The 23,969-nt window shown below is 38.0% G+C and overlaps 1 protein-coding gene and 1 long non-coding RNA gene across 6 annotated transcripts in view; both read right to left on the bottom strand.

Moving 5' to 3' along the window:
• The window catches only part of DPYD (dihydropyrimidine dehydrogenase), a 368,218-nt gene that overhangs the window by 104,507 nt on the left and 239,742 nt on the right, over window positions 1-23,969 (bottom strand). For all 5 annotated transcript variants that reach the window (XM_072867679.1, XM_072867677.1, XM_072867676.1 and 2 more), the window contains 2 exons: window positions 15,195-15,263; window positions 12,618-12,701 (listed from right to left, as the gene is read on the bottom strand). In XM_072867679.1, coding sequence (XP_072723780.1) covers window positions 12,618-12,701; window positions 15,195-15,263 — 153 coding nt within the window. The remainder of the gene's footprint in view (window positions 1-12,617; window positions 12,702-15,194; window positions 15,264-23,969) is intronic.
• LOC140654581 (uncharacterized) lies at window positions 17,845-21,536 on the bottom strand. Its single transcript, XR_012043447.1, has 3 exons — window positions 21,442-21,536; window positions 20,740-20,827; window positions 17,845-19,037 (listed from the first exon to the last, which is right to left on the bottom strand). It is a non-coding gene; the product is annotated as an uncharacterized lncRNA (long non-coding RNA).

Consider the following 23,969-nt stretch of genomic DNA (forward strand, 5'->3'; position numbering starts at 1 on the left):
AGAAAAAAGTTTTGTAGCTCCCTTCCATCTATTATCATTGGAGGAATTTTTTATATGAAAAAATGTTCTACAGTTAACTTCCTCATTCTGCACAGTAGATGCATTTTTCAAAATAGTATGGATAGCTATGGGAAAAGGAGGGAGTGCTTTCATGTTTAGGAATGATGTAGTCTAAGGAAAACTGTGAGAATTTGCAAGATTCGTCTTTTAAATTTAATTAATGTACCATTCTCACTTCACTGTTTCATTCAACAATAGCCTACAAGGGAAGAGTTAAACCTATCCTCAGTCAAATTGCTGTCTGAGAGCCCACGAGGACACAAATGCACCCTCATCTGAAAAACAAGAATGGAGAAAAGAATCTTTCACCATCTGTAGATAACCTCCATGCAACTGGCAGACTTTCTTCCAGGCCATGCTACCCTTTCCTTGTGAACATTACAGTGGCGCTACCTGCCATGACCTGCAGTGTGGGCAGGCAGGGGCAGGATGCATTCGGAGCAGCTTTAGAAAGTGAGTAATGATCATTTCTGTAGATTCCTTACCTACTCAACCCACTGCACTGGCTCAACATGTAGGTCTGGATCTGCATCTTTTACAGAGATCCCACAGATGTTCTGAGGACTTGTTAGCCTGATAAGCTGTTAGTTTAAATGCTTTTTATATGTGTCTATCACATATTTCTTTTCCAGATCAAACATGGGTCCAGAAATCCATTAGGAAACCAGAACTAAAAAAAAAAAAAAAAAAAAAAAAAGAAAGAAAATTAAAATTTCTCTCTGTGTGTGAAGAGCTGCTCTTTTGCTATTTCTTTAAATGTGAAGAAAAAGTAAAAGTATGGGAATTTCAGCTTAAAGCATTGCAAATTAGCATCTTTAGTATTCACCTCTTTTTTTTTCATATTACTATTGATCTCTTCCACAGCTATCTTTTCTCCCTCCCCCTATGAAATGCCCAACATTGCCTTCATAAAACTGTCTATCTCTAAACCTACCCAAAATTTCCACAGTACCTAAATATAGAATTACAGTCAATCGCAATAGCAAAAGAGACACCATTTCCGAATCTCATGGTTAATTTTACTGTGTTGTCACATGCTAGAAAGGGCAGTTTAGGTTGTGCATTTGTCCCATTCCAAACTTAATTAAAGCTAACAATTTGTTTAAAGCCTGTCAAATTAAGGGAAGGATCTCCCAGGATAGAAGACGAATAACTCTCTACTTCTCATCTGGAGTAAAAAATGCTTCCTCATTTCTCAGGAAATTTGACAGGTTTTGGTCAACATCTATTGACCGCAGCTGTCAAAAAGAAAGAAATGAGGCAGTTTAACCTAAGGCAGGAATAACAGTTTTCACAGTTGTACGTGAAGCTATCTATATATATTAGGAAAAATTTCAAAAAATGCCTAAATGACTTCAGAGGCTTTGGGTCAGCCTAGTCAACCCCACAAAAACGTAGCTGCTGGATGAGAGCTTATATCCTTCTGGCTAGAATCTATGATATGATGTGATGTGAAACCAATGCCACAAAATAAACTTTTAGAGATAATGACAGTATGTGAATTCAGGACTCTTTTTCAGTCAATACTGTACTGCTTTTTGGCATGAGATCCAAAGTGTACTGAAGAGAGTGGAAGCCTTTTCCATTAGTTTAGCAAAATAAAAATTACTTCAAAACCTCATTAAACTTCTTCAATAAAATGGTACAGGAAAACCCTATTCAGGATAAAAATTCAAAAACGTCCATAAATGGATAATTTCATATTTTGTTCTGGAAGGATCAAAATATTTTGTTCCAGTTTAGGCCTTCAGCTTTCATTAATTAACTTGCACTTTGAAACAAGAGGTTTCAAAATGAAGTGGGGTTGTAGGAGTTTATTTTGGGGAAGAATTTCTAAAAGATCAGAGATTAATGTAAGAAGAATTAAGCAAGGTCCACATAGTTATCATTTAACTACAGTACCATAGCAACAATATGTACTGTGACTATTGATTAGTGGTTTAATTCAAGGATATACTTATTTTCTACTCTCTTACATACTCTAAAATGTTCCTTTCTTTTAAAAAAATCTTTTAAAAGAAGTCTACTAGGTAGATTAAGACATTTATGTTATTTCCACATAATAAGTGTTCTCTTTATAATCTGAACAAAAACTGTAATATTTTTAAACTGAAGAGATATCATATGGCTTATATAACTAAGCATGTACTACTAGTGAAACAAGCACATTTTTGCTTACAAAATACTGCAGCTTAAGATATAGAAGTACAGCTTGGAAAATTCCCATTAGCTTTTAAAGACTACAGTCTTTGTTATAGTCTTGTCACTCAGGCAAAAACATTACCATTTGAAGGCCATGTAAATACTATATTTTTTTAATTTTAATTTATTTTTTATTTTTTTATATTTATAAGGAGTAATGACTCCCAATTTATAGATATTTTTGCCAAAGTAAAAATCTAAGCAAGAGCCTGGCGACTTGAGTCAACTTTTTTTTATTATTTTCTGTGGGAAATAAGAACTAAAAAACCCCTGCCATCTAGCTCCATTCTTAGATGCTAGGACTTTATTGCTTTCAAGTCAAGCTGCAAGCATGGTGTCATGATTTGATCAGCTGCTCTTCAGATCAGTCCGTTCAAGTTCCACTTGGGGGAGCCTAACTGAGATTCTCCTTTTTTCCCAGTGATACCAATGTGTCACTGGATGAAATCAATTCACTCTGGATTAGGTCCAGGCTTTGGTCATGGCTGAACTGAGGAGTCAAAGCTCTGAAACCCAGTCTATACTGGAAGAGATAACAGCAGGTATTGAGAAAAGCCAACATGAGACTATGACACTACTGTGGTTCCTACTTCTCACAGTTAGGCTACTTTGAAAAACTTAAAAAAAAAAATTGGTGCACATAAAAAAATGGAACTTCAAATTTAACAGTGTTTAACCAAATAAACCTTAAAAGACTCATGAAAGGTTTTGGCAGAATCAGAATTGCTTAACAAATTTCTATTTTAGCAGATCCCCATCTCCCTCTTCTTTCTTACTCTCATTTGGTATCACAATCACTATTTCTCCCTTCTCCAGCTCTACAATTAGAACCTTTGGAAGATGTTAAAAGCATAAGTCAAATAGCCTTTGATCACCACTCTCTATTCCAAATGAAAAAATGGGAACACTAAGTTGTTACAGCATTTCCTGATTGTAGTACACTACTGGAGCTGCACAAATGAATGATGCTTAAGAGTACGTTTAAAAAAAAACACCCAACAACAACAACAACAAAAACCCCAAAACCCAACACTCCAAAGCTTTTTAACATTTCTCATCTAATAGCTGCCGATATTAACATAGGTCAGTATCCAAACTCAAGAATACATTTATCAAAGTGCTGTGTGGGAGATCCACTTTGAATACCTTATTAGCAGCATGGCAATCCTACACCCCTTCTTTGATAATGTAGCACCTAATGACTGAAAAGATAACCAACGTGAAGACAAGGTCAAAAATGAGCTTGAAATTTTTGATTGACCGGTACACAAAAGCACAAAACATGGATTTGTGTTGGGAGTTAGAGCAATGATAAGAGGGATGTCAAGATCAAGCACATCTGAGACTTGAAAGTTTTGTGGCTGTCTTTAGTCAGCTTTGCAATTACTCCCTTTTTCAGATCACATAAAAGCTTTTTGTTTTCTCCCCAGCACTAAAGGAAAAACAATTGAATTCATTTTGAAAACTGAGTCCTCTCTCTAAATAAGTGGTCGAACCATAACGTTTTTCTTTATTCCAAATTTGTGTTTTGTTTTGTTTTTTTTTTAAATTAAAATGTTAATCTAAGCAGCCGGAAGAAACATCACTGTTAGAAAACATTCTACTTTTAAAATTAACTACAAGGCTTTTTTTTTAATTGTTATAGTTATATGATAGGAAAAACTCTCTCTATGTTTCATTGACATAGGTCAGTGAAAACTGTAGCAATCATTATTTACAGCTATTGATTTTAATGCAGCATTAGAGGAGTCAGACACCACCATTATTTTCTTTTGTTGTCAGAATAAAGGTTAACAATAGTTGGCCCGAAAGGGTGAAGCACAGATTGCCAGTTCAAATTAGCAAATCATTTGTTCCGATACCAACTGGGCCTAAACGTTCCAAGTGAAAAATGTGAAACTGCACATTTACATTTTACAAACTTCTTGGAGATACTAACTGGAAAGATTTATTTATCAACAGCATTGGTATATGTAACGTGTTGACTAATAAAAATGCCTTTTTACCCTTGACAGAACAAAGTATTTTATCTTGGTTGTTTCTAGCCAACCAAAATAATGTTTCTCATATCACTGTAAAAAAGTGGTACGCAGCATGATTAAACAATATTTCAGCTCTTTAGTTCATGCAGAGGTTACCTGCTAGAAGGCATAAAGGCTTGATTAGGTTTACATCATACATGAAATATTTTAAAGGGAAGCATAGAACTCGAATATGCGAGTGCTGCAGCTACAAACAGCTTTTTCTTGTGGTCAGGTAGGAAAGCTCTCAGTCCTTTGCTATAATAATGAGGCAGAAAACACCAAATAATTGAGGAAACCATAAACCTTTGAAACCACCAAACTAAGGAATTTAAAACCTATGCTCTGAGAAGGATTTCCCACTCAGTTTTAAAATGATCCTCATATGGGCCTGTATTCAGATTTGGTCTACTGTAAAGAGCAAGCCTCCCAGCACACTGACTAACTTGACTAGGAGGTGAGGCAAAATGAAAAAAGTATGAGCCTAGTCCTGAAAATTCTCATGTAGGCAGTGAAGAGACTAGTTAACACACTGTTAATTAACTTTATCAAATGGTGGCATAAAACTGAAACGAGAGAAAGAAAAAGCTATTAATGTGCACTGCATAGTTAACTTTTATTGTGCACCAAGATGAATAATCTTACATTTTCATATAGATACTTGTTGCTGATCATTTCCTTTCCAATAAATCCTGTTTACCATACATCATTGGTATGAACAACTGCAATATCTTATGCTGCAACCACATATCCAAAGCCAAAGCAGTCCACAAGATCTGGACATTTAACCCAAACATTTAACCATGTAGACCACACAAATATGCTTGCCTGCGTTTTCTACATTTCCCTTTTCTGAAAGCTTCTCAGTGCATTAAAATACAACTGCAAGAAAAAGTACAAGTTGCCATTTGGTTTTAAAAAAAATCATGGTTTACTTTCTTTCTGGGAAGCACTCGCTATATACTCCATCGTAGTTAGGCTACTGAAGTGTCATTAAAACAGCCCAAATCTTTTTGTTTCCTTTTTAAACAGTGGCAGGTCACTAATATTTTGGCCAAACTGACCTTCTTTGTGACATCTGTCATTCAAAATGTGAATTCCAGCTGAAATGCTTCCATCATAGTGAGACTGAAAATAAGATTATCCCCAACTTGCTTTCATGTCTTCATGAATTTCAAGGAAACAATCACTTTTACATTTTCTAAGAAAATCCATTCTGTAGAGAATGCTTTCCATATATAAATAAAAAGTCAACACACATAAACAGTATTTAAAACCTTATTAACAGCCATACCATGTCATTAAAAAGTTTGAGGAAGTCGGTAGTGCTGTTAACATTACTGTCCTATTTATAATCCCTTTTTATTTTCCGTTTTGTCTTTCGAGTAATTCAATTAAAAATCCTTCAAAGCAGTAACAGTGGATTAAATGTTGTCAAACTGCAATATAAAATTACAGAATAGTGTTCTGATGATGAATTTATTAAACTTTGCATCTTAATTCATTTCTTCTCAAGTGTATGAAAAACAGAATTCTTAAGACAAAATACCAATTAACTGTCATACCTCATTATTAAGTATTGTCTCCTTTTACATGTTACAAAAAAATAGAATACATGAGCACATAAAGGACATATGGAACTAAAGACGTGGAAGAAATCCATTTAAATCATGACATTTAATCACACTTGAATCCTTTGAGGGCAACAGAAAAGGAAATGAATCCTCAGGTACTGGAGGAAGGTGAATCCTAAGGTACTGGAGGTGAATCCTAAGGTGAATCCTAAGGTACTGGAGGAAGGTACAGGAGTGACCACATAGTCAGCAAGCTTTTTCTGTTCAGATTTCCAGTGAAATAGCTCATGAGTCGATTGTTACTTTGAAAGCAACTCAGCAAAGGGTTTACGTTACGAGGAGGGTTTTAAAGGAGGAGGGAGTGGACAGAGAACAGGAAGAGACACATATGAAACCAGAGAGAGTGAAAAAATCATCCAAAGAGGTTAAAACAACAAAACTGAACTATCATAAAGGACGACACGTGGCCATGATTCAGTGTGGGAGCCAGGGAGCCCACAAAACACATCTCCTGGCCTGTGAAAAAGTGTGCTTAGATCTACGTTTGCAGGAGTTGGAGGAGGCAATCAGCAGCATCCCTTCTCCCTGCACTTCCCAAATACCCTCCCAGCAAAACGACACCCAATGCAGCACATCTCTGCACACGCAGAGTAACACCATCACCGCCTGAACCAAGGAATCCTTGTTTCTGAGGGGTCTGCACCTTGTGATTGAATTTCCTGCGTCTGCCTGAGCTTTTCCCTCAGCTGGCCTATTAAGGCTCCTGTTCATATCCATCAGCTTGGGCAGCAGACAATTTCTCTCCCCTACCCTGCTGCCTAGTTTTATGAAACTTACAGAAACTCAGTATCTTTGAAATAGTTTCAACTCTGAGAAACATGACTGAAACAAGTCATTTGGTTGAAACATGCCCCAAAGCAACAGAGGGCACTGACAGACATAAAGACAGGGAGATCAGCTAAGACTTATCTTCTTAAGATCCTAGCCAAAATGGATGAAAGTGGCCAGTGCAAGAGAACGAGATGACATATAAATCCTGAAACTCCACCAAAAACACCAACACAAACCTCACTTTTACACTGATTTTGGGTGGCAATGTTCCCAATGCTGCTATAGCACCCTGCTGTACTTTGCATTAATTTGTTGCAGTAACTGATAGAAAAGAGAAGAGAGAGAACTAATACTGCCTGCAGGACTCAATGAATTATACTTAACCAGCATATTATTGTAGGGTGATAGTAGAATGCCACATGAACACAGATATAATCAAATTCTGTTTGGGGCATCATTTATTTAAAATACTTCAAGCTCCTTGCTGGCACAGCAACAGCGAATTAGCATGCTATGCTGTGCACTTCAATTAAAAAGCAGCCTCATCTTTCCTATTTCCAAGGTACAGCAGAGCAAATCTAATTGGGCCATGCAGCCAGTTCTCATCTTTGCAGAGTAACCAGGGGTTTGGGGTTTTTCAGCTTTTTAACAGATTTGTCTTCTTCTGAATGAGGCAATGTGGGCTTTTATGAAACTTGCCTCCTAATTGCAGGCAATAAACATGAACACAGCCAGCAGCAGAGGCTGTAGCAAGTACAGTTTAAGTAAAATGAAAATAAAGGTAAGAAAAGAACCACAAAGCAAGTTCATTTTACATATGATCTGAATAGTTAAACCACCAGGATCTGGATTTCAGTGCTCACAAGAGACATATACATGCCTCCTTCAATATAAACTAAAAAAAGCAAACAATCCCCCAAACCTATAGCTTAAATGCTGAGATAGGCAAAGATTTTTTTATATTTTGAAGGTTAGAAGGTATGACTAATTAATGAGAAATATTTATAAGCCAGGATGTTATTAACTTTTAAAATATTTGCTTATAGCATAAAGAATCTCTGTTCTTGCACTTAGGCTGAGATCTTTGAATATGAGATTTGTTTTTTTAAAAAGTATAGAAGCATCCTCTGTTCTTTGGAAATTTAACTAACGTGTTGCTTTTGACTTGAGATCTCCCTATCATAGTGATCTGATCATCTCACCCCAAGCGAACAGGTGAGTCCTTGTGCTTCCTTTTATCCACTACTCATTTCCTATCTCTGGTATAAACAGTGCAGTACCTTTGGATAGGAACTGAGCAGGGCGAATCCACAGAATCACAGAAATGTTTGTCTGCATGGACTTCTGGAGGGCAGCTAGTCCAGGCTCCTGCTCTGCGTGGGACTAGCGGCAACACCAGTTGAGGTTGGCCATGGCTTTGCCTGCCTGAGCCCTGAAAACTCCAGAGACAGAGAGTACGCAGCCCTACTAGACAACATGTTCCTGTACTGCATCACCTTCTCCGTGAATTTTTTTCCTGATGCCCCACCTGAAACGTTCAGCCTGCAATTCGTGGCCGTTGCCCCTTGCTGTATCATCTGACACTACACAGAATCATCTTTCCCTCTTTGTAGCTATTCTTCCAGCATCTTTGTTACGACCTTTCAGGCAGCTGTAGGCTGCTCTTTTCTTCCCTCCGTCGTTTTTCACTTCCCATTAGGCCAAGGAGACTCACTGATATTTTTGAAGGCTTTGGATATCACTCGTCCTAGTTGGTCTTATTCTAATGGTTCTAGGTATATGCACATTACACTTACTAGTCCTGGGGTTTCATCTGAACAACAAAGAATGACACAAAACTTAGCAGGAATGCAAAATAAAACCCAGATTATCAACTCAATTCAACTATTTATTCATTCTTACCAGAGCAGCTGGAGAGACTTGTTGACTTTGGGACCAAAACCAAAAAGCCAAACACTTAAATTTGTTGATTTCACATCACAGTAATGGTTTCGAATACTTAATGCCACTTTTTAGAAGGATAAGTAAAAAAAAAATTAGACATCTTTACATGGTTTCCAGTGAAGAGACAAAAAGTGCATCACAAATACAACACCACAAGTTAGACACTGAAATGTGAGTGCTACCATCTCAGATGTTTGAATGATTTATTATTTTCATAATTTTATGCTATAATTACTACAGTAATGAACTATAGTGGGAAAGCGATATTATATTTTTTTAATAATCTGCTGTTCACCACGTCTTTATGTTTATTATTAAAAGTTTTGTACACTTATGTTATCTGATTCAAAGAAAATCTGTGCATTAGTGCTGTTAAACCTAATGATGGAAACTCTATTATGATTTTTAATGATACCCAACTTTTATACAGTTGCATTTGTTATGAAAGAATAAAAACCTTAACTTTATTATCATTAATCGGCATTAGTAAATATAATTGACATTTTATACAGAACCAGCTTTAAGTAACTTATTGGCAGCAATACAGATGCCTCTTAATATTACCCTCTGGCTAGCTATGCTGTTTGGGTGCCAGAGTGTCTGCACTAATGACTTAGAATTAAAATCAAATAAAAACTAAGAAGTGTAATTCAGTATAAAACAAACAGCCATTCTTAGTACCAATTCTTTATACATATAATTTGGATATATCTGGAATTTTAAAAATTTCCAGTGCGTATAAAACAGTGGAAGTGTTTGAGAGTAGATAACAAAATAGGATAGAGAAAAAACAAATCTGATGTTCCCAGATTTCTACACTTACCCTTAGGCACACCATAGGAATTGAAATGAGGAGAAAAAGTAGACAGTGTAATTAACCTTTCCTTTCCCTTTTTTTTAAACAACAACAGCAAAAAAGGCAGAACATTTTAGACATTATAAATAGTAAATATACACATACACGTTTTTCTGCCATTATTTTTCATCTCAGCAATTTCTGTAGTTTCCTGAGGATTTAATGTGCTTAGGCACGAAAATGGACCTAATCCCTAAAAAATTTTCCTATGAAGACGTGGATTATGTTATCAAAAAGATTTAAGAAACTAGGAAAGCTGCTCTGTCTCTCAAAGCCTCATGCCCTGACTTCTAGATATCAAGGGGTGGTTTTTTTCCAGAGCATATCTGAGCCCTCTCTTCCCCACACCACCTATGTATGAGCTATTTGACTTCAGCTCTGGGGGAAAAAAAAAAAAAAAAAAAAAAAATTAGGAGTAGAGCCAAAATACTTACTAGCACTTTCCTGTCTTATGATGGGGACTCCAGGGGCCGCCACATGTGGAAACCCCCTGAAGGGCTACTGATAAATCTCCTTGCACGTGTTGTTATTTTATCCAGTTTATCCTCACCCTTTGCTTCGATAAATTTCATTTAAAGCCACTATAATTTAATTTTAGCCAACTCTGAGGAAGAACCTTAGGATCTGGCCCTCTAAAGATGGCTCGTTTTATTCATTTATTTGTCTGAAGAAGCAGATTCTTTTCTGAGCTCTCATTTTGGTGAGACAGTTAAGAAAACACAAGAATATATTTAAACGAGAGTCGTATATATTAAACATTCAAAAGAATATCCATATTGTATGGGGAAGAGAGAAATTTTATTATTATACAAACATATATGTATATATAATGTAATCTTCTTCTTGCTTTATGGATCTGATCTCCTCCAAGGAGAGTCACAAATCCACACGATAGCCCTGAGTGCTCAGATTTTGCATTTGGTTCTCTGATTTTACAATAGCTGAAAGATATGTAAAAACTCATGTAGCCAGACAGCTCCCTACTGACTACACATCTAAGCAACTTCACATGCATATATTATTCCAACCAGTGAAAGCTGGAAATAACATATGCCTAAAAAAAAAAAAAAAAAAAAAAAGGCATGCTTGAAAAGAGCCTGCTTCAGCTTCTACATGAAAGCTTCAGGGCTCTCCCTGACCAAACCGCACCCTTCTACAGTGTGCTGCCATCCCAGGTGGGACAGCCCAAACTATTGTGTTACGCTGTGCAGAGTGAAGGGTGGGAATTGCTTCATAAACTTATAAAAATGGCTACTATAGCTCTTTGTTGTTGAATGCAATTTGGGGAAAAAAATTAATAATAACTATTACCATTTTGCCAGTGTGGTCCTGGAGGGTTTTTATAATTTTCTCTTCTCCCATTTTTAATCATAACTTCAGTAAATGACCACTGGCCATGAAAAGCATCCAGATTACTTTCATTAAAAATAATAATCTATAGCATGGAACAGATTGGCATCATTTTGTTCACAGAAAATAATGAAAAGTCCCATGCACTGGGCCTGACAGCATTGCTCTGATAAAGCTTCACCTGCATTGAAACGATTACAGCTCCTATTGCCTCCCTACTAAAAGTTTTAGAAATTTAATGGTTTAGTTATCCAACCACACCTCTGTTCTTAAAAGTTTTGTGTTTAACTGAGTAAGTGAGGATGAATTAAGATGTCTACTAGCCCTCTCCAAGGGGATCAACTGAATAGTATGTGTCGATTTTAGGGCATGTAATCGTGACTCCTGCTCTGCATCTCCCTCCTCTTCTTCATCCCCTCTCCCCAAAACATAGTAAGATGGGTGTAGCCCATGGGGAGGATTCACGTTGGAGAAGTTCGTGGAGGACTGCCTCCCGTGGGAGGGAGCCCAGGCTGGAGCAGGGGAAGAGTGTGGGGAGTCCTCTCCCCGAGGAGGAAGGAGCGGCAGAGACAACGTGTGATGAACTGACCGCAACCCCCATTCCCCATCCCCCTGTGCCGCTGGCAGGGAGGAGGTAGAGAACTCGGGAGTGAAGTTAAGCCCTGGAAGAAGGGAGGAGCAGGGGGAGGTGTTTTAAGATTTGGTTTTATTTCTCATTGGTAATAAATCAAACTAATTTCCCCAAGTCGAGTCTGTTTTGCCCGTGACAGTAATTGGTGAGTGATCTCTCCCTGCCCTTATCTCGACCCATGAGCCTTTCACTGTATTTTCTCTCCCCTGTCCAGCTGAGGAGGGGAGTGACAGAGCGGCTTGGTGGGCACCTGGCCTCCAGCCAGGGTCAACCCACCACAATGGGAAATCAAGCAGGCTTCAGACTTCTGAAACTTTGATGGTGAAACTCTAGAAAATCTCTCCTGTTAGACTGTGAACCAAGATTTTTCAGAGACTTCCAAGTTGACCACATTTGGGCATGTTTGAGCTAAAACAAGCTTCAAACCATGACCAAAACATGCAAAAATCTGAAACCTTCAGAAGGATATTAGTATGAGAATTGGCTTTTGTGCATGTCTATTTTATTTTCGTGGGCAAAACAACACACATTCTCCTAATTGAAGTCACAGGATGTATTGATAAACTCTGCATCAGATTTCTACACGGCAGAGACATCAGGCACAGATATTTCCAACCTAACTTGTATAAACCATCAAATCTATAGGTTACAGAACACAGGCTCTTATAAAAGAAGATGTCAACTGTAGGTGGCACTACCAGAATGTATGCCCTACTCCATGATTCTAAAATACAGTTAGGTTCATATGCTAAAAATTGTGAAATGAAATGTGTGTATATCTCATGTCCTTCAAAATCATTATTGATATATGCAGTAGTTACCTGGTTGTGATCTAAAAGATATCTACAGGGCACTGAAATGGAAACCAAAAAATTCTGTCCAAGTGCTGTTTTGAAATTATTTGTTTTCATCTTGTTCCTTGTCAAATACATAATGCATTTTTGTTCTCAGCAAAAACTAAGCATTTTGTATATTCTCAGCTTCTGTCTTCTTTTTTTTGCTTTCAGCACTAAATATTTAAACACATTCAACCTAAAAATCTCAAGCTAGTAATCTGCTGCTTGTGTCTTCCCCTCGAGGTGTAACTATCAATGTGGTAGTGCAGGATTGCTGAAGAGACATGAAAGAGATTGCGGTTACAGTCCTACCTGCCCACAGGCCAGGCCCATGCCTCTCTCCCCCATACCATGAGGACATGATAAATTTAACTCCAGCGCATCTGCACCAGCAACCTATGAAACATGCAAAAGCAAAAAAAATTGCAAAATTAACTTCAAGTAATGTACTCTTTCCTGTAGCATTTACTGTTCATGTTAAATAGATTTCTTTAGACATTTGATTTTTTTTTTTAACAGAGAGAAAGCTATGGTTATGATAGCTTGAAAAAGAAATGTGTTGATCATTACAGAGAAAAATTTTAAAAACTGATGTGGCTTTCCAAAATTACAAAGGAAATTAAAGTAAAAAATAAATTCAAAAGAGACAAGCACAATAAGGAGTTGGTTGTGGAAAATGTTAAGAAATGAAATGTAATTACAGGGCCTTAGGGCAGCACTGAGAGCGAGGTTCGGTAGTCAGTGTTACCCAGGTGCTTCTTTGCTCTGAAGAACTGTGATTCAGTAGTAAATTTCTCCTTTCTGCTTTAATGAATTTAGTCTCTAAATTTTCTGCAGGTGCCTGTACTATGCGATAGCTTTTGTCATTAAATATTTTTGTTTCTGAAGTCAAACAAGAGATTATTAAAAAAAGTCTATACAAACATATTATTCATGCTAATTTCTCTTCAGCACCTTCTGTTAGCTACAAGTGAAAAAGCAAAGCAGCCGAGGTGTACAAGGGCAGCAAACAAACACGCTCCTCTTCCTCCCTGCTGAACTGCTCCGGCATGAGATGAGGATCTCTCCCATTGCCTTCCACGTGGCTGTAACTCATATTTTGTTTTGCATTTGCATTTTGTTTTTGCTTATTGAACTGGAGTAACTGCCTGCTGTGTGGCCATGGTTCAGCAGCTCTCCAAGCGCGTGAGCAGGGAAGAAGCCATCCATCACTTTCAGGAATCCTCCACGTCCTGGCCAGCTCTGCAAGCCCGGCCGTGCCGCGCTGAGGCTGGTGCTGTCGGCCTCCGTGACAAGCTGACCTTTTGGATGAATAGGTCGTCCTCCTGCCGAGAGGCACTGAGGTACCTTCTGGGGCTTCTGCTCTTTGGAAAGCCACATCTATTACCTTCTAGGTAGGATCCTATGCATGCGATTAAATATCACTGCTCTTCAGCTGTGGACTCCAGAGCACCCCAAACAAGTGTGCTGCTCTCCATAGGGCAGAGACTAACAACTGTTTTGCAGAAGAAAGTTGTATCACATACGTTATGCATTATTGAGTGCATTTAAATAACTACTTTTTTCTAAAGGGGTAACATAAATACAAACAAAGGTTGGAAATATCTGTCTTAAAGTGGATAGCAGTACCACTGGATTAAAAAAGAGCAGCAAATGGCACAATAAAGCCATTCATCTTAGTCAGTTTAAAAGCTGTACTGCTCCTGTCAAGCATGGATTCCACAAAAGATTTCACGGTCAATTAGGTAAATACAGGTATAAAATGGACTAGTGTTGAAGATCACCAAGCCAATTACTGATAATGTTTAATTTCACTTCCCTAAGTCCCCAAAGTGATTTTTTTCCTCATAGGTTTAAAATGCCCAAAGAAAATAGAGAAGTGTCTTCCCACATCACCATAGGAGGGATTAGGACACTGTGAATAAAGAAGAAACGATGCCCAAACATACACATTCAGCCATATGAAAACACAAATTCAAAATATCCACACCCATATCTACAAATATATAAAAAACCCCCAAACTTATAAAACATTTAAATCTGAGTCAATGCTAGGAATAATAACAAGCTAATTTTTTTTCTTTGCTTAAATTTGTTAAAACCTTCCTTTATTGATCTGAAACTATGTTTTTTTATTTCCTCTAGATACTTTATGTGGAAAAAAACAGTTTTATTTAAAAAAGAAACCAACTCTGTATTTCATTCAGATATAGACACCTTTCTGAATGAAATTATTGCAGTATTAATCAAGTATTTCTTATACTATTCCCTGTGGACACAGGTACATGTTTTTAAGTAGTTTTTTTTCTTCAAATTGAATTGAAATTTCAGGTGCATAGTCTGTTTGCATTTGTGTAAGATTGGATTTATATTATAGGAAACCTGCTGACTGCTATTGTATGCGCTGGCTTTCTCTGCTATCATTTTTGAAAGTCTGTATTAAAACTAGAATAGCATTAAATGAGCCTTTTATACTTTAAATATTCAAGAGTTTTATATTCAAAATTTCTTCTGGTGCTGTCAAACTAGTGTGCCTGTAGGCAAGGTAAGATCAAGTTAGGCTCTCAAAGGTAGAATTAAATTTTATCAGGGCATCCGTCATAATATACAGTTTGCTTAAAATGCAAATAAAAAGTATCTAGATTCAAAGACTAAAGGCTTTCCAGGTACTGCTTAAAAATCCAAGGGACCATTTTTATGGAACAGATTTCCTTTAAATTTACATTTCCATCATTATAATGAAAACACAGAATAAACAAATTATAATGGACATGCTTTAAATTCTCATTTTTCACTTTGAATCTATTCCTTTCAAGAAATTCCTTATTGCAGCTCTTGTTTTTAAGGAGAATAAAAAAAGATGCAGAAACACATTTAGGAAACCATTACCTCAGCCATTTTTGAAAGTTCAGTCCAGTCCTCCCTGCTGTAGCTGCACATGATACTGGCAATCAGAATCTGAAAAGAAAATATATGCAATCATTTTAAGCCATGTTACCAGATTTCGTAATATGGTACTCTACTGTGACTGCAGACAGTAACTACCACTATCTGCATATGGGAACTACCAGCTGTGTACTACTAGCATGTATCGTGAAATACAGCTGTATCACTGGGGATGAGACATAGTAGATGAAGTAATCTATTTTATCCCTGGTTTTTAAGTCATTACGGAAAACCAGCAGGTCTAGTCAAACATGTACAGGACTTTGCATTCTCTTCGTCATGCAATAAAGCGAGAACAAAGGCTGCCCTAGACACAGAGCCCACCAGGAAAACTGTCAAACATACGTGTTTCTGAGGTCAGAGGAATTAAGTTGTTTACTATGTAGGCAATGCCAGAAGTACCTGGGGCTCTTTAGAGGTAGGTAAGACAATAAGTGCAAGAGTTTACAGTCTAATGTGGCAGTGTACAAACACAATATTCCAGCTGACTTCAGGAGGCGAGGTTACAGCAAAACCAGCCCCCTGCAATCTCATACTATGCAAGTTAAGGACAGGGACAGGCAGCCGGGAACGTTTTGTGTAGAGGCACCTGGGAGGAGACTTGTAGGATGTGGGGAAAATCTGGGAGGACTGGGAGAGTGGCACAGGGAAATTCCAGCTTTTGTTTTCCCACGATACACATTTTATTTCCTACTCCTATTTCCCCAAGAGCTGCTTCTGTGTATTTCCTTTCCTCCTCACTGCACTGAGCACCTTTCAGGTCCAGGTTCTGCCTGTAGCTGCTTCTGCCTCTAGTATCTTTATTGAGGTTCAAGTTTTTAGGTAAAATAAGTTCTAACAGAATTCTGGGAGGGCAGCTAGACACACACCTTTCCGGTTGCATACAGTGCTATTTACTGTTAAACAAATGTTAACTACTTCTCCGGTCAATGTCCAGTTCAAGTACCAATGTTAATTTCTATTTCAGACTAAAACAAAATCACTTGTTCTGGACCCATCAAAGATCATCAGACACTGAAATGCTGAAGTTGATACGTTTGTGGTGAGATCAGCAGAGAATTCAGCCCAGGAGCTCTGGCATGGAGGACTTCTTAGAAGGATGAGGTTTGCAAGAAAAAAGCCACAGAGACCTATGTTGCAGCAGCTAAAAGGTTAAATCAGAAAAAAACCCAAAACACAGGATTTATGACCACACTACCAGCTCAGTCTGTGTTCAAAGGAAACACCAGGAGAGGAGAACAGAAAAACATCTGGCCACACTCTTGTTAATTTGGCCTTCTTATGTGAAATGTATGGAAATTTCACATGTAAGTTTGACTCACAGGTAGGATGAAATTTGGTTTTAATCTTTTTTGCTTTCCAAACAAGTTTTACTGTCGGCATTAATATCTGGGATGAGCTTAATCTGTCACTCCCAGTCAGTATAACACTTCTCTTGAACTTTCCCATAATGCTGAGGGTTAATGACGCGTTCACCTAAGGCAAAATACTGAAAAGCACGGTGTAGAAAAATTGTCCAATACACACAATTGGTGGAAACTGTAAACTCCCAAATTATCTTCATAAGAAGGATGAGATATTTAGTATCTTCAGAAGGGAAGGAAATATACTTTAAAAAGGAAGGCAGATATGGAGAAAATTAGACATGGTAAGGTTACAAGCTATTCATTTAAAAGGCCAGTACCACTTACCATCATCATCATTTCCATTGTTTTGCTCTGATGAATCTCTGCCTATCAATCTACCACCCACCCACCTGCAGACTACCTACCCATCCACCCTTCTGGCTGATGTTTGCAAGATGGGCGTCTTTTGAGAAGGAAAGCATTTGATGAACTGCCTGCCTTGCCTGCAGGTGCCCATTTGTGTGCACCTCTGGCATAAACATAAGACCAGGCTTTTCATTAAATGCACACAGTCATTACTGGCCATGCTTTTATTCCCCTCTTGACAGAGGAAAAAGCTCTCCCTCCTATACCATACTTTCTTCTGTTGTGAAAAACCTTATACAGCTCTATAGGTCAAATGTTTATGAAACAAAATTTGCTCTATGTTCTACTTAAATATTCAAGATAATTTGAGTACTCCGAAATAAATATAATTATCTTTTAAAAGGCTCTAATATTTTTAAAAACAGGAATTGTGAAAAATCAGTTTAAGAAAGTATATATGAGAAAAATTTAGAGTAAGAAACTAGTTAAAATATGCACTAACTGGAAGTTAGCTAGAAACCATATCTTGTCAAATTCACACTTTTTATAAACTAACTAAAGCAAAAAAAAAAAAAACCACTCAGACACTGACAACATGATAAGGATTTTCACAGTTGCATTCACATTCCAAAGTATATCAGAAATCTACACAATTCAGCTTTAAAACAAACCAAATTTTTCAGCAGGGAAAGTTGTAAGACAACAAGGGCGGCTGACTATATTCACAAGTAGCTGAGTTAGGTTACGTCAAGTGTTATTAATGAAATTTGAAAATTCTGCTGGGAGTGTACAAAAGAGGAGGAACAAGATCTGTGATGTTTCAAAGAGCTGTTAATTAAAACAACATGTTTATTTAATATTGATTAGTTTTAGCATTCACATTTAAAATTAAGTACATACTTTTGATAGAAGCAGTGGTTTACAATAACAAAAATAACTGAAAGCAAAAATTATATTTCTGCCATGACTGTTCACATGAAAACCATGATCTCAGAGGGAATAATGAAAATTTAAAAATAGTAGGGATTTTATTCTCCTTTTTTCCCCAGTGTTCTCTTATAACTTGAAATTAAACTTAATTCCTAGGTGGAAACAGATCTTCCAGCACTCCATGTTAACAAAACTGTCCTTCCTCAAGTGACTATTCTTCCCCAAAATGCCTCTACAGTCTTTTCATTTGGAATCAGTACCCATGACAAAAAAATAATAATTATTGTATGTGGACATTTAGGGGGACTATCTGTGATGTTTGAGGTTTGAATCTACTCCTAAGATCACACAGAGGAATTTATAAAGAAAACACAGAATACTATCTCCTATTACCCAGAAGGAGAATAGCAAGAGACAAGTAGCAGTAACAAGTGATAAGAATCAGAGTTTTTATTTGAAAGTAGTAAACAGAAATTGTATCACATTTCAGCTTCTCAGCCTCTTCTCACTATTTTAATTTTTTTCTTTTACATCTTTGGTGCCTATAATACCATGTACCACATTACCACCTCTGCAACTTTAATAGTCCCAAACAGCTGGTATCTCATAAAAGTCCAGCGCATGGCCCAGCCCAGGAGCATCCCCGGAGAGCACATCCTTCCTCTTGACTCCTGAAATTTGCAGTGGCAACCTGACATGAACTTAATTACAGTTGTTTGAAACACAAGTGTGAGGCTGCACCACGCTTGCCCGGCCTACAAAAGTAGACTACTGACAGATCTTACAATAAAGCTGCTGCTAAAGTGTAGTAAGTGGTAAATGAAGGTTGACTAAATTGCAGCTTTGTCATAGCTTGAGTGAGGGCTGCCTGCGAAACCGTGCACGATGGAAGCACAGTGGGATCCCTGGCCCATTCCTTATTCCAGATCAGAAGCATAGCTGGCATATGCTGTTCCCTCTTCTTCTTCATCCAAACTGCTATTTTGCCTATTGTTGAGAGATCCCGCCTACTCCGCCCTGCGTCAAGGAGTGCGGCGGCCCTGCAGACACCACTCCGTCCCCGAGGATTGCTGTGACAGATGTCACTAGACAAGGTCTTTACACCCTGACATTACACAAGGTGATGGACAATTTCTCCAAATGCCTATAAAGAGACAAATGCATGTTTGTAACATCAGACACTCTTCTGTGTACAGGACTTTCTTGATCATTCATGGAAGAAGAAGGTCTACAATAAAACTTTTTTTTTGTTGAAGGGAGGGGAGATGGAAAAGGGAGGGTATATAATGTACCATTTAGGATGTGATTATAAGATGAATATACTGTAGCTAAAGCACCTAGTAAAAAGCTACATTTCACACAATTCTGTAACTAATGCATTAGTAGTTGTTCTACTTAAAAGGCCACTGACAAGGTACTCCTCATAATCCTTAAAATATTTTTTCTCCCTGTTTATAATAATCCCCTGGAAGCTTAAACTAGAATCTATTTCCCTTGTGAATGTTTTTTTTTTCTCTCTTCCATTATCTCTATGTGGATGTCTCATGAATGCAATAGCATTAAAAGAAATAAAAAGGATGAGGTTCACCACTGTGTATGTTTTCAAGTGATCTTTCTTCCCTAACACATGGACTTCACTGCAAGAGGTTGCAAAACAAAAGGAAGGAGAAAAAAAATAACTGGGCCTACTTTGGGTCAGACAATCCTGAGAACATCTATTTAAAGCCAGACAGCAGTAAAACTCTAGGTAGACAATTACCATTTGTCCTGTACTGCTCTGCAGGGAATAAGGGAGTTTCAGTACACTCAAAGAGTCTGAAAAAAATCTCAGGGGGCTGGACTTAAATGTGAACACTGTCAATTCCTGCAAATTTAAGAAAACTTCCCAACAGACACAATGGAATCACACAATCCTCTACCCTTATGCCTGCAATAACCATATTTATTTTGGTCATCTGACACAGGCCATAGCCCATATCTGTTCCTAACCTATTCTTCCAGGTCTGTGCGTAATCTCCTTGCACTCCAGGAAATTCACCCACCCGTATATTTTCTGCTTTCTCTTCCCTGCCTGTCCCTTCTCATTGCTGCACCAGGCTTGAGGACAGTTCTGCACCAAGTGTCCAACAGATGGTCCGTTTAGACACTGCTGCTGGCCTCAACCCCTTCTGCTTTCTCAAACACTTGCAAAAATCCCCAGGATTTCATTTTTTATGTGCACAGCCCTTGCAGAAATAGAAAGAGATCCTTAACGTCATCTTTAAGAGAGCGTTCCCCTGAAAGCTGTAAAATCAAGAGAAGCTTTCAAGAAGGCTGAAGGACTGTTTTTGTAACAGCTACCTGTTTAGGAACCAGAGGTATGGAATAGGATAATTGCTGTGGATAGAGGGAGGGCCGAGATTGAAGACTACATTAAAAACCAGATTTCAAATACCCACAAAATTATTCTTTATCAATCTAAACTTCAGAAGGTATTTGTGTTTGGGTCAGATGGAAAGACCTCAATCTTCCTGTCAAGACATGTTTCTTTTTCCCAAACAGCACAGTATGGCCTTGCTACACGATCTGCTTAGTCTGAACAAACCCAAACATTTTTAACCAAAATTCCTCAGGAAGCTTTTACTAGGAGGAAGCTCAGCACTGAAGATACAGTCTTTCTAAAACAATGGCAAAAGTAACATACTTAGTTCATCACTCACCATTGGAAAAGACACCTACATCTACACAAGCACATTAGGACAGGAGAACTTCTTGGCAGGTGAACCATTCTTTCACAGCGTTAAAATCCCCCCATCTGTCTGAATGAGGGGTACATGCACTCAGTTCTGACCCATGCCATCTCTCACCTGCACACCGTAACAAGCCGACACACCCGGAGCATTTCCTGAAGGTCCTGCACACATGTAGCTACAAGAGCATGTGGTCCATTAGGTGCTTGGTGAAAAGTTAATAAAGAACAGTTTACTGAGCACTCCTTAGCTATTTCAATGACACGATAAACAATCTTATGAATATCTAACTGAAAAACACACATGCTTCACATAGACTTCTCATAGTTTTTTCACACATGAAAAAATGAAACATAGGGACTGTAGGCCAGATTCCGCTCTACCCAATAGCTCTTAGATGCAGTCTCAGTAGCAAAGAGTGAGTAGCAAAGGAATAAACAGCAGCACCACAGGACTTTTTGGGTTGGTACAGATTTTCCACCTTATTGAGACGTGCACCACTAGCCTGCCTCTGTAACCCTGCCTCTTGCACAATGTCAGGTTCAGCACAAGTCACAGCTATGTCACATCTTGCCAGCAGAAAGATTCTTGGAGGCTTACTGAGACTCAGTGCCAGTTGTGGCAGTCCTCTGCTTTTCATCAGCCAGCGGCCATTTGGAAATGATCATCCTCAAAATCATCCAGCCGGAATTACCAATGTACAGAACATTTCTAACACCCATCTCACAAGATAAGAGTATGACTGCAGCAAATATTCTGTATTGCACAAACATGCTTAAACATGCAGTACTGAAAAACAATGGGAGCACAAAGACTTACTGTGTAAAAATAACCCTCTAGAAACCAGCCTGATTTTGATGCCTTGTAGACCCAACCAGGTTTCTCTTTTTCTGTACTTTCTTGTTGTAATTTTTGATTTGTTGCAGAACTGAAATAAAAATAAGCTTCTTATTAAAAACTACCTAGAACATCAAATCCCATGCAATAAGAAAGTTAACAATTGTAAACCCTGTCATGTCTCTGAGAAGCAGAGGAATTATCTTGTTATCAATTTAATAATGGAACATTGAAGTAAATGATGCCATCCACTGACACCAGTAACACTGTCTCTCCTGGGAAATTCATGTCGGTAGAAACTGTCAATCTAGATGGATATGGACATATTAAACATTGTACCTTCAGTCCATAAATCTATTCTTTCTATGCTGCCTTAATAAAAAGATTCTGCATGATGATAAAGACAAGTAATGCAGAATGTCTTGACATTGCTGACCTATAATTCTGCTTCTCTCCTCTCTCCTTTTTTCAGGGAGTGGAGAGTTTAACAATCTCTAGCCATCCATTGTTTTCCTTCTTAACTTGCATTAAAATACGTTTAAGATAATTTGAGTAAATGAAAATAAGACAAGTAGAGGATATTGAATGTTTATTATTTTGCTGTCTTTGTGTAGCAAGCCTTCTGAATAAAGCCCTGTCTTTACCTTATTACTTTATATTGAGATCTCCAGTTTGTTTTTCAAAGTGAAGTGAAAGTGAGATACAACAGATCGACACAAAAACAGGCCAAACATCATCAGCACATAAATAAGTCTAGAGAAGCTGATGATAGGAGTTTGAAAATATTAGCATTTGCTCACCCTACCACACACACAAAATCAGCACGAACAGGAAACAACAAAGATGCTCTTCTCAGGCTAAACAGAGATGCTTATTTTCAAAGGCAGTTATTTTCGTATGATGACTCTACTTCTATCAATGAGATTCCACCTATTTAATGAGATTATTTGATGGATGTCAGTGAGTACACTGGGCTATAGCTTCAAATTAGGGCCTAGAGTTGTTAGGATCTAACCTCCTCAGACAAATAAAAACCAAGGGTATGAACAAACCCATTTCTTTGTAAAATAACAGAATGCTGTGTCTTTGATGGGTACACGAAGCTAAACGGACTGCTCTTTAGGACTGGCTGCACCCGTAGGAAAACACGGGAACAGCTTGGTGTTGTAACTGCTCCTCTGCCACGAGAGACTCGGCATCGTATCAGCCGCTATCAGGGCAGGAGTTGAGCTACCATGCCCTTGGCCCTGCTTGTAGACATAAATGTGTAGACACAGATCATGCACATGGAAAGCGTGGGTAAATGGAAAGCTAACTTTCCATTAAAACATTTCATGAGAGTCGTACCAACTTAGAACACAACTGAAAGCAAAATGAATGGACAGAAAAAAAAGAGACCTTCTGATGCACCTGTACCTCCCGTACTTCAGGGCACTCTTTAGTTAAGACATGGTAATTCCTGAAGACTGAAAAAGAGACCATGGAATATGAGTTCCCCAAAATAGATGTTTAATGAAAGAAAATATAGCACTTGTATGAAACACTTCAGGGAAACTCAAATATTTTACGTGATTAGAAAAAGTATGTCCATTTTATGACAGACTGTTGAAAATTTCAGTGCTTCAGGTAAACCCTCCAAATTCCATTGAAAATTACCCATGTGGCTGAAGACTCCCCTGGAAATTTGACAGAATCTTTGGGATTTTATTTTGCATAGGAAACCTATCCTAGTTCAACCTTTAGTCTCTTTGGTAATGAGTGAAAACAAATACATGGGTGAATGGAAATTTGCATTACTGAAAGGAAAAGACGCAAGTTAACAAAGGCTGAATCCAAGAGAAGAGTGAAGACCGATACTAATTTTCAGCAGTACTCTTTGCAAACCATACCTGCAAGCCCTTGCGGATCTGCCATGCCCCTGCTGTATTTCTGTACTTTCCACACTGACTTAATATAAAGAGAAAGCAGAGGAGGCCAATACAATATTGGAGAAGCTAACAGAAAAAGGATATATCTAATTCTACGATATTTTAGACACATGCTATGACCTGTAGCAAAAGCTTTACACCAGGGTGCTGACACATTATTGATTCTTAAGACCACATATGGAAAACAAAGCTGGCAAAAGGCAACACAAATTTGTGGGTTTTTTCCTCCACCTTTAGAAATTTTTCTCTCATCAAATTATCTGCCCAGATATACACACAGTCCTTTTTAACACAGTTCCTTGAGTACCTCACTAACTGTTACTGTTTATTCTCACAATAGCACAGACAACTCTCTGCAGTGTGCCCCTCTGAGAGGGGAAGCCAACAGGAGAGAAATATATTCAAGGGCTGTAGGCTGCTCCTATGGAGGAAATGAGCAGCCATTGACTGAAAGGAACCCTAAGATCCCTTCCGGTCCCTGACTGCTTCTAGGTACATGCAGATGTATTTCCCCTACTACTTAGCAGCAAAGCTGCTTTACTTACTAGAAAACAAATTCAGTAGAAAATAAAGAGACAAAAT

This window comes from Ciconia boyciana, chromosome 7, assembly GCF_034638445.1.
Source record: "Ciconia boyciana chromosome 7, ASM3463844v1, whole genome shotgun sequence".
Taxonomy (NCBI): Eukaryota; Metazoa; Chordata; class Aves; order Ciconiiformes; family Ciconiidae; genus Ciconia; species Ciconia boyciana.